Here is a 12,044-nt window from a genome sequence, read left to right as displayed (position 1 = left end):
ATGAGAGATTAGAGTCAAAGTTCAGATGTCTGTTGAGTATTTAAATTAGCATGTAAATATTTATTTATTTATACATTATATAACCATCTATCTTATGTTAAACTTTTGGAGGCTTCCAAACAACAAATACCCAGAATCATTTGCTATGAGATGGGTGGCAAATAAATTCAATAATTAAATAAAATTAAAGCATCAATAAAATCAGCTTAATATAGTAAATACATCTATTAAAACCAAATAACTTTTAAAAATCATCAAAATTAAGCATTCAATATCATTAAATTTCTCATCCTTCTCATCCTACCCCAACATTTATGCAGGGTATATAATATGCAAATATGCAGAGTATCTCTGTATCTGTTTCAAATAATAAGTATACACTTGAGAACGAAATCCTTATAAGCAAATGTACAACATGCCTTGCCTGGAATTCAACTTACCATTACTATTTCAAGAGCAGGAAGAATTCCTAATTTTGCCAACGTTTTGAAAAAGGTGTCTCTGTTTTGAGGCTGTAACGTCTGAGAAAATGCACAGAACTCTTTGAAAAAATTAACCTGCACCAAGTGAAAGAAAAGATTTATATAAGGAAAAAAATACATTGCTGACAGTTTAAATGAGCACAGAACCTGTATTGTCTGGCACCATACTCAGCAAAAAGAGTATACATTTTTAAAAGAAATATAGGTAAAAGTCCTAATTTAGTGAAATGTTATTTTTTCATCATTTCTTCCCCAAATCATATCAGAATATTCTTTTTAGACCCAATTGGTATCTGAAACTATTGAATAAATACTTATCTTATTCAGTAAAAGTTTCTTATGCTTTTAATGTGTTATGAATCACAGGAACCTACTTATTCCAACATTTTGAATTAAAAATAGTGACAAAGCTACAGAACTACTTATTTGTTGACCTCACATTTCTGTAAATCAGCCCAAAAACAATGAAACCAAACCAATGTAGAAGTCTTGGGTGCCATGTCATGCTATAGGCACTCACACAGAGTCCCTCTCTGAGGGACATGGACAGTTATAAAATGTAATAAATTAAAAAAAATAAAGCAGTCATAAGTATAATCTTTCCACACATGGAAAATCTATAAACAATCAGAAGAGTTAAATCTACAAATGAACTTACCAGTTCACGTCTTTTGTCATCATCAGTAGCTTCGTCAGTTAGCTGTGCAAAAACTTCAGACAAAAACTTTTCATCTTCCTGTAGAATATTGTAATGTATAGTTTTAACACAAAGCTCACTATTTTAAGAATTAGAATGTAAAATATTTTTCTCCAATTAGTTTATTTTATGTGCTATACATTTTTATGTTTTATTTTTCTATAATTTCATATCACAGCTTTACAAATGTTGTTTTCGGTCTCATTGTAAATGTTAAATTTACAATTTACAATTGTAAATGCTTCATTTGATGTAAAATTGTTCTGCAGGTGAATAATATTGTAATTAACAATAAGTAATACTCCAAATCATGAAGATCAGTTTACTCTGCAATGGTACAAGTAGTTAGCTTAAGATATTTTCAAATAGCCACAATTTACTGAAATTGATATCATTATCACCTATTACTATCTCTAGTTAAATAACTAGAATGGCAAGAGAAAGCAGGGTTCTAAACTGCCTGAAGAGCTTAAGAATGTAACCTAACCTCCCTGCTTCAGACTTTCTGTGGCATGTATAAAATGATGGAGACAGGCAGCAGTAATATGGTTACAAGGAGAGCCATTCTGATTTTTGAATAAGCTTGAACTAAATGCCTATTTTATGCCTCATCACTCTTTTAAACAAATAGGTAAGAATTGCTATTGTGACTTCCCTAGCCCTAAAATTGTGTGCTTCAGAAATTGAGGGAAGGGGGGAAAGATGGAAAGGTCCTCATATCGTTACTACTTTGTATTTTCATTCTAAAATAGATTCTCCTCTCACAAGTCTCATTTGTTTCCAAATTCAAACTGGAATTCAGAAAACTGATAGCAGAGTGTATTTGATTTAAATCAAATTGATTTAAAACATGATTTTTAAAGGGCAACTGTCATCTCTGTCCCACAGCAGCTCCTCCTCTGACCCGCAGTTGACTCACCGACAGGCCCAATATTGCAGAATATACAGCCTTATGCTACATAACTAAGCTCCATTTCATGCTGAATAAACTAAATTATTAATGTATCTTAAATAGAAAACTATCTTTAGATAGATTTTTACCCCAAAAGCATTATATTAAAATAAAGATTTAAAAAAAATCCGATTTAATTTTAAAAAAAATCTGTTTTCATTAAAAAAAAAATCATCATTTTTATCCACCCTGATGACTGATAGGGTTGACTGCCAAAGGAGCCTAACTGAACCGTTAATTCAATTTTTCCCTCAAAGCTGCTCTCTTTTCTTGTATTGATCTGTAGTTTCCACACATCAATCAAACTAGTAGAAAATTACGGGAATTATATAATCCTTGGTTAAGGCATCTTAAAATAAGAACATTGAAGCAAGCAAAAAAAAATGTAGCAAGGCTCTTAACCAATACAGCCAATAGATTTATTGTAAAGAATTTAAAAACTAAAAAAAGCACTCAAAGGTGCCTATCATTTGGGAACTGTACAAAATAATCCTAAAAATAAATAAATGTGGACATGGATATAGCAGTTTCCTAAGACCTGTACTTTCAAAGGAAAATGCAGGTTCAACAGTTATTTTACTAATCTTAAGTATTCTCACAATTGATTTACCCTATCTCAAAGGTATAGAACTGTGATGGTGAACCTATGACATGCACGCCAGAAGTGGCACACAGAGGTATCTCTCTGGGCACGCGAGCCTTTGCCCATTGTTCTTCCGGGTTCCAGCACGCTGGCCAGCTGGTCTTCACACGGGAGGTAAGATGATCTTCCAGTTCCTGGCACATGCATGCACACCAACCAGCTGGTCTTCACGCAGGCCTGTGTGCCAGAAACCGGAAAATCAGGTGGCTGATGCGCATGCACACTGGGCAGCTAGTCTTCCGGTTTCCAGCACATTCCTGTTGATACTTATTCTATACCAAACCAACACTAGTATAGAATATCTAGAAATAGTGATTTGTATTAAATGTCTTGATAGTTCTAGTAGTAAATGTAACATGTATTGGGAATTTAACTTGTAGAGACTATACCAAGATTTTGAGGAAGAAATATAATGCACAATTGAAATAATCACAAACTGTCTATTCTTAAATGAAGGCACATGATTACTTGTAATTAACATATTTTAATTAGGTATATATAAAAAAATAAATTATTCTCATTTTTTCTAGAGTATCAAACCTGCCCATCTCCACATTTATAGCTATGCTACTGTTGTAGGCACAAAATCAATATAATCCTGCCAAACAGATGCAGGTGAAATATACTTTGGAACTGGGGAAGATAGTACCACAAAAAATAAATCACTATTTCCTTTTCCCCACTATAACATTTCCCAAATGTTCTTCTTTCTCATTCTTCCTGCTTCAACAATAAGTTTACAAATTAGTTAATGTCGTGTTGTTTCCTGAGAAATGTGTCATGCAAAACAGTCATGACTACTGCAGTCAGTAGGCTGCGTTTCTAAATATTCCCTCCCCAATTAATAGTTAATATGTGTCAAAAACCTCATACCCATGACACATCCTTTTATCAAAATATCTAGCCTAGAATTTCTAACTAGTTGCCACAAAGGATAATTATTGTGGCTCCCCCACCTTTTGAAGAACACTGCACAACTCAAATTGATATTTTTAGAAAAGAAATTCTGAAGGTACAGTCTGTTCTTTCTTGCTTCTTGGCTACACAGTTAATAATATAATTAACAGTAGTTTGTGTGTGAAGTTGTTAAGCATGTGTTATAGTTTCTATAGATCAGTTAATACTGTACCACCAAAAGACAAAATGTGCTCTATAACTTTACATCATATCATATTACATTAATAGATTATTTCTATTTTAGTTACAGATCATGCTTCTAAATATATAGCCATGTTGTCTTGTTATTAAGAAGTAAACCATAAGCTTAAAATATTTTGGTTATTCAGTTTTTTGCTTGTAAAAAATATATTTATTAATTAAAAAAAGTTTATTATCCTCCACTAGGCCAATGTTTTGCAGTAATCACAGTAAAATGAGCTTTAATTTCATCATTTCATCACAAAAGGAAAATATTTTAACTTAATAAGGAAGAGACGGGTAGAAGTTAAATCTCCTTAGTTGCTAAATTCAAGATGAAACTGCATCGTGAAAACTGCTTTAACTTTATTGCTGTTCAGAATTTGTTTGGATCTGGATTTCTAGACTTTGAATTGAAGCATCTTTATGAATCCTACTGCTTCTGAATGACTATTTACTTATATACAATATAAGGGGCCAATGTACTACAGATTTCTCTACAAATTGCAGAATGCTTTGGGTTTTTTTAAAAGGTTTTAGCTATGTGTACTGTACATAGTTCATTGCCACTCCAATATTGTTCATACTCCCAGGTAACAAAAAGATTCATCCAACTTTTTTTTCCTTTCTGAAGCAGTCTTGTTGAGCAGGAAGTAACAAAACTCAAAACACACAATTTTGTATTGTTGCAGTAGTGTTAACTTGGCCAGAAAAAAAGAAGACCTGTTTCCACAACATAGCTGTTGACAAGTATACAAATTTATCTTACGTGGCTCATGCTCTTTGAAAATGTGAGTGGGTGGAAAGGGAAGAACAGAAAGGCAACACTATAACACTAAAAAATTGTCTACTCTATATCATTTACAATACATTTATCACATATTCAGTTTATCACAATTAGTACTGCAACATTATTAAAATCAAATCTTAGAAATCAAGAACTAAACACAATATTAAATATCTGCAAATCTAAAACTTCATTAAAATGTTACCTAAGAGCAGTAAGACACCACCCTGAAAAAGCCAATTCAGCTCAGATGGCTTTATGATACTTCAACAGAATGCTTTAACTAAAACAAAAATAACTATTACACAGGTAAAAATAGCTACTAAGGACTAAATTGCAAACTGAAGGACACAACATCAATAGCTTGTTGAAGAGAATCCTGACAAAACATTGTCACTACAGCTTGATGCAAAAAGACCAAATGATCTGAAAAATCAAGCAATCTAAATATTTTTAAAGTTATGTTTTATCATGCTCAGAATTCAGGTTATCAGTACATGCTAAAATGTTGTAGTCCAATTTATTTTGGTGACCTTGTACTAAATGAACTACAATTTATCTGCTGATTACTAAACTATCATATACTTAAAATAAGCTAATCCAAGAATTATAGTAGAATGAATGATAAATGAGTTTTTTAAAAGCAGCATTTGTTGCATCACCAGATTTAATATTAAGTACGACCGTCATTTGTTATTCAGAAGGAATAACTGCAAAATGATTTCTAGTTTTTAATTCTTCATGTTACAATGTTAAACAAACACTCCAATCTGAAATCTCAGGTTGCATTTTGTCCATTCCTTTAATTCTTCAGTGAATCCCCAGAGTTGTAAAACTGTCATTCTGCTGTAACTGATGTGAAAATATTAAATCCATTTTGAATAATTACAATAAAAGCATTTAACTAATTTCACAACACTAAGTAAGTTTTATTTTTTCTCCAAGTCTTTATACCCTTTTGGAGCAAGGCATCAAGAACCTCATTCAAAGGCTAAATGCAGAAAACTTCATTCTCTAAAAGTTCTTTGAAAGCTCTAATTAGGCTTTGCATACAAAATATCCATTTTCAATTCCTATGCAATTTTATAAAATAATCTATCTGAAACTCAAAAGAGTCATTATCCATTAACCCAGATGATACCGATCTAGGTAAACCAGTGATTTCACTTGGCACAAAGCAAGTTTTTTTATTCCTATTTAAACCTTCACCAATTTAGCTTCAACTCAACTTCTTCCTTCAGTCACCCACTATGACATGTTGAACATGCATACATGCACAAAAGAAAATAAACCTGAGAAGAAGTAAAAGCATATAATGGAATATTATAATCAGACTGAGGATACTTACAATAATAACTCAGTTCAACTTCTTATTTCCTCAGCTCTTTTCCAATTGGTTTTTATAAGGGCTACTGTTTATTTTAAAACACCAAAAGTTTATTTCCCCCCCTCTTCCCACCTCTCTCCATTTTTCATTTTATGTTGTCTTTTTCTGACTGTAAGCCTATGGACAAGGATTAACTTGTATTTACTATATCAGGCTAGCAGTTCTAAGAGTCTTTTTGCCGAACACTATGGTAAAAATTCTTTAAATAAATAAATATCAGGTGAACAATTCCAGAAAATTCTTAATGTACTAGCTCATATAATTGTTTACTTAATCAATTAATCACAACACATATCTGAGCAGTCTTAAGAAGATTCAGTCCACTTCTTCCTTTTTAGTGAACCTGCTGGATTTCATTGGACTCAAAATAGTTCACACTGAATTTAATTGAAACTATTGTTTAAGGAAGTGGGAGTGCAAACTCTATCCAGCTATCTTTGACAAATTTTACACAGAGTTTAACTGTATAACAAACAGCCAATAGCTATGGCAGTAGCTAAACTTTGGCACTGCTACCATCACAACACCTTTTAGAACTACCTCAATATAAATATAATTCAGCATTATCATCCAGATTTGCACCTGTGATGCCATTTAGGAGGCAAAAAGGGACAATAAAATACTTACAAAATGTTGTCATCCTAATCTGCTTCATCAGGTTCATCAAAATAAGAAACAACTACTAGCAAATATGTTGGGTGTATATGTCTTACTACCACCATAACTGAAGCGAGCTTTTCCTCCAAATATATTTACTGTCAACAATACAACTGAAATAAATGGGAAGTCCAACAAGAGCTTAGATGCATTTTGCATACATAAGGTTCTTGGGATGTTGAATTTAAAATAAATTACGCCAATTATAGACCGATAGAAATAGAATGTTTAAACTATCAGGTAACGATGGAGAGATCAGTGGTATATACATTCTCTATATGCAGAGAGACACAGAGCCCAACCTGTGGATCATCAATGAAGATAAAAAGATCTTAGTGTAGGAGATCCCTAAAATCCTTTGGAGTTGTTGCCAATTAGGCTATGTAAGATTGAGCTATATGGACGAAGTAACGTGCCAAAGGAAGCTTTCTATATTCCCACCTCCCTTGTCTGGGTTTATCTCAGTTCTGTATATTTTTCTTACCTCAATATCAATATTTATAAGTATAATTTGCAACGAACAAGGCAATAGCCTGGAGATTTTACATTTATTTTCCTTTTATTTCAAAAGGATTTTTCCTCAGACTTTTTATGGTTACAGTATACCAGTAGAAATTACTGTATGTTTTAATATTTTTTGATTCCTCTTCAGAACCTTATGACTGATTTTTAAAGTAGTAAATTTTAACAAAATTAACACCCTTTCCATGCAGCCTGTAGAAAATGTTCACTGCTCACATATTGCTGTATATGGATGGCAGGGGGAAAATAGTAGTATTATAAACATCTGTGATAATATTTTACTCTTAGTACCATGTTTAACACAACTGTTTAAAAGCTAGCATCAATGCTAACTAATATAAAAGAACTGTCAGAAAACCATGTACATCTCACAGCATTTGTAAGAACTTATGTGTAGTCTATCTTGTTTGAGAGAAATCTACTGTGTTCATGCAGTCTATGAAATATACATCAAGTACACAAACAATACAGCTAAATTATGCTGTGATAGTGAAAAGTAATTTATCAGAACTAGTAAATGAGCATATGTAAATAATAACAGCACACTAAAAAGCTTTATGGTTAGCATCATAATTATATTTAGAATCTTCAAAATGCAACTCTTTTAGACTTTTGAATTCACTTACCTGCAGCATACTGACAATTTCGACTTTGTTAAAGAAAATGAATGAAGTAAGGGTCGAAAGAAAATTCTCTTCAAAAACAGATGGTGTTGGTAAGATGATGTCCTGAATGTACTGTACCCTGTAAGTCTGATGAATCTTTTGTCTAAGTTCAGAGTCTGTTATGGGTATAACCTCTTTAAATTTTGCTGTTTTGGTCAAAAATTCCCTATGCCTTTTTGGTTGAGCTAATGCAGGGTCATATTCAAGGCATCCCACAACATCCATAATGCACTCATCTGAGAACATCACCTCAAAAAGAGTTGCTTTATTGAGGAACAAAATTCCCCGAATAATTTCATACAAATGATGCAAGCCTTCAGTATTTTCTAGGTTCTCACAAAGTTGGAAAAGCTGTAATAATTTTTTAATATAGCCTTCATTCTCCAGTGCTAAGGCTAATTTTTCTCTACGAATGGGTGATGAAAGAACTGAGGTAACTAGGTCTGCTATTTCTTCGAGTTTGTTGAGTTCACACGTAGGGAGATCAATCAAATGACTAGTTTCAGGCATTTCCTCAAAGCGTTCTTCTTCTGATTCATCAATGAGATCCTGTGTAACTTCTACAGAAGGGTCCTTCCCTTGAACCTAAAATCGAAAACATTAATAATTATTGACTTATTATGACATATATTATAGATTTTTAAAGGCAAGGAGAGAAAAGTATGAAAATCAATGTTATTACCAAATATCTAAATCATATGTTAATATAGTTCTGACATTCTGTGAACTGTCAGTGAAATGGGACTGGCTGCACACCATATTTAGGTTGCTATATCATGTCAGCTGATGAAGGAGGAGTAAGGGAGGGAGAAAGAAGGATATTCCTGTAAACCATCACAGCTATCCACTTTTTCTGAGCAATATCAAGGGTAAAAGTTAATGATAGTATTTATAATTGATGTTATACAACAGAATCAGTCACTGCAAACCTCAAAATAATTTCATTGTAGAAATATAAATGTAAAGCTGTCCTGAAACAATATTTTAAATAATGCCATTGAAAAATCGCACATCAATTAAACTAGAAAATAAAATTTGTAATTCATACTATAAAAATTAAGATAAAATTAAATGGGTCACCAGAACATTATTTCAATCACAAAGTTTATGAAGAGTCAAATTTAAATTTAAAAAAAAATTAAGAACTTTAAATGTAATCCTTACCTGGCAAATTTTTTCCCAGATCTCATCACAGCCAGCTTTTTCTTGAAAACTCAGAGCTAAATCATAATTTTCTGCTTCTGACCAAACAATCAAAGTATCCTATTTTAAAATGGAATATTAAATTTATTATTTGACTCTACTGAAAAATGTAACATACAGCTAGGTTTAGGTATCAAGAAAATAACTTTCAACCACCAGTACAAAATGTAACAGAATATGGGAAGAAGAAGGGAAGAGAAAGATGATCCACCACTATTATATTTTTCTCCAGGTCTAGCCATACAACTTTTCAAAAACACTTTTAATGTAGGATAGATAACTCCTGATACACACACTACCACTCATTTATTAGGAGCTGTAGTCCACAAAAGCATCTTACTAGAAAGATGGTAAACAATATGCACTATGTCAATTTTTATGGAGATATTTAGAAGTTCACTATTTAATTGCTATCATTTTATTCACCTGAACTAGATTTGTACATTATAATAAACCGTTGTGATTGAAGCATTATACTTTGGATTTGTATAACATCCTAAGCTAGAATTTTAAAAAAATCATAGTGTGCAAAGTATACTTTGCATACATCAGAAGACAAAGAAGAAAAGTTTTCTTCACATTTCAACAAGTCCTGCATTGTGATTTTAATCCATATAAATACTGTGGAGTAACAGAATGAAAGGGTATTCAAGTCCTGCATCGGTTATATTCAGCATTCTTTTTTCAGTCTGTAAACAGCTGTTCATAATATAATAAGTATGAATTCAACTTTGAAGGAAGATACAAGCAATTTAAAAAAACACTTTAGACAGATTATATTTCTTATTACTATAATAGGGTTATAGTGAGGGGAATATATGTATGTATGTATGTATGTATGTATGTATGTATGTATGTATGTATATGTATGTCTATATATACACATATACAGTTAAAGGGAAATATAGTGGAATATAAATATGATCTACTGTGAAAGGAAATGACAATCCACTCCAATATTCTATCAAGGAAACCAAATAGATATTCATAACCAAGACAATGCCAAAATGAAACTGGAAGATGAACTTGTCAGATTAGAAAGTATCCAAGGAGCAACTAGAAAAGAGCACACAGCTCTGAGTGATATTTATGATGTGGCTGGATAAAAGTTGATAGGAACCCAGGTGTTGATGTGGCAATGGCAAAAGGAAAATGTAACACAGTAAACATATGTGCCACCTCGGAAGAGCCGAGGTGGCACAGTGGTTAGGGTGCAGTACTGCAGGCCACTTCAGCTGACTGTTATCTGCAGTTCAGCGGTTCAAATCTCACCGGCTCAAGGTTGACTCAGCCTTCCATCCTTCCGAGGTGGGTGAAATGAGGACCCAGACTGTGGGGGCAAATTGCTGACTCAATTTGCTAAAAATCTGTAAACCGCTTAGAGAGGGCTGAAAGCCCTATGAAGCGGTATATAAGTCTAATAAATAAATAAATAAATAAATAAATAAATAAATAAATATGCATCCCATCGGTATGTGGAATGTCAAAACCAAATTGTTGTCAAAGCAGAAATATCTAGATATAATACTGACATTATGGAAATTAGTGAACTGAACTAAACTGGGTTATTTCATCTCAGAAGGACGTCATATATTTATTGAACATCATAGAACAGAGTAGTGAAAATTAACAAAAGTTATCAAAGTTAGTGTTCAGACACAACAAAAAGACAGGATGATCTCAATTTGAGTCCAAGGCAAATCAACTGATATTGCAATGATTCAAATCTATGTTTCAAACAAGAAGTAGCGAAGAAGTGGAAGGGTTCTATGGCAGCACTTTGCTAACATCAGACTAAAAAAGGGAGATGTCATATAGGAGGGTGGAATGCTAAATTAGAAATGAAATAACTGGAATAATGGGAAATAGTGGCTTTGGCATACAAGATAAAGCAGGAGAGAGCTGCCAAGAAAACCTAGTAGCTATAAGAAATTTCTTCTATCAACAATCTAAAAGATACCTTTATACATGGGTGCCACTTGATTAAAAAGACACCAAGTACAGCTGGAGAGGCTCAACTGATTCAGCAAAAACAAGACCTAATCTCACTGAAGCTCACATCCCAAGTTATCTATTACAAGATTATAATTTAACTTAAAATAAAACTTAAAGAATCAAACTCAAAGGATATCTCAATAATATTTCATATGATTATGCATAGAATGTGAGTTAAATTAGTGATAAAGATGAAACAAATAAAAGTATCTCAAAATGGCAAAAGGTCAGAGAAGATAAGTTTGTAGACATAATAAAAGTACCGGTAGCTGAAGAAAGATGGAAAGCAAAAGGCAACAAAAGCACTGGGAATTTTATGCAGTTTATGGAAGAATTTGCATAATAATCAAGTCAGAATAGAATATTGGGAAAACAGCATATCAAGGTTTATACTGTCACCTTGTTTATTTAACTTGCATGCAGAATTTAACATTTCATTTTACAGAGCATATTCAGGATTGCGGAATTTTTAGATGTCAGCAAGATTCTCTTGTGATGATCTCTAAAAACTATGAATATAGCATTGGAAATGCCAGGCTAGAAGAAATAGCAACTGAAATTAAAATTACTGGGAGAAATATGAACAACTGCTGATATGAACAATATGCTGATGATGGTATTTGGTACTTGGAATTAGGAAAGACTTAAAAGAATCTGTTGAAAAGTGAACAGCAATTCAAAATTAATGCAGTTATCTGTGTGATCATGTGAAATTTAGGAATCACGTGAAAATGTTATATCAGCCAATGCATATAATTAGAGAAATTGATATAGAACATCTTTCTAGACTCAAAAATTCACAGGCATACTATGGCCATGAAAAGAAAAAAAATCTACTTATTTGTTGTAACATATTGGTTAAATTAAGTCTATCAGAAAGATGGGGAAAAAAATGATGTATTTCAACTGCGGTGCAG

The 12,044-nt window shown here is 32.5% G+C and overlaps 1 protein-coding gene across 6 annotated transcripts in view; it reads right to left on the bottom strand.

Moving 5' to 3' along the window:
* The window catches only part of PPP4R3B (protein phosphatase 4 regulatory subunit 3B), a 44,038-nt gene that overhangs the window by 29,067 nt on the left and 2,927 nt on the right, over positions 1-12,044 (bottom strand). For all 6 annotated transcript variants that reach the window (XR_015696913.1, XM_087717509.1, XM_087717507.1 and 3 more), the window contains exons 3-6: positions 9,094-9,192; positions 7,891-8,514; positions 1,141-1,218; positions 441-557 (exon numbers count right to left, since the gene is read on the bottom strand). Coding sequence is in view for 5 of the 6 variants with exons in the window: in XM_087717509.1 (XP_087573635.1) it covers positions 441-557; positions 1,141-1,218; positions 7,891-8,514; positions 9,094-9,192 (918 nt within the window). In the remaining variant the exon portion in view is untranslated. The remainder of the gene's footprint in view (positions 1-440; positions 558-1,140; positions 1,219-7,890; positions 8,515-9,093; positions 9,193-12,044) is intronic.

The sequence above is a fragment of the Thamnophis sirtalis genome, unplaced genomic scaffold, assembly GCF_051295495.1.
Source record: "Thamnophis sirtalis isolate CommonGarterSnake01/CBP01778 unplaced genomic scaffold, rThaSir2_p1.2 scaffold_6, whole genome shotgun sequence".
Classification (NCBI taxonomy): Eukaryota; Metazoa; Chordata; class Lepidosauria; order Squamata; family Natricidae; genus Thamnophis; species Thamnophis sirtalis.
This window is presented reverse-complemented; position numbering and strand designations above follow the sequence as displayed.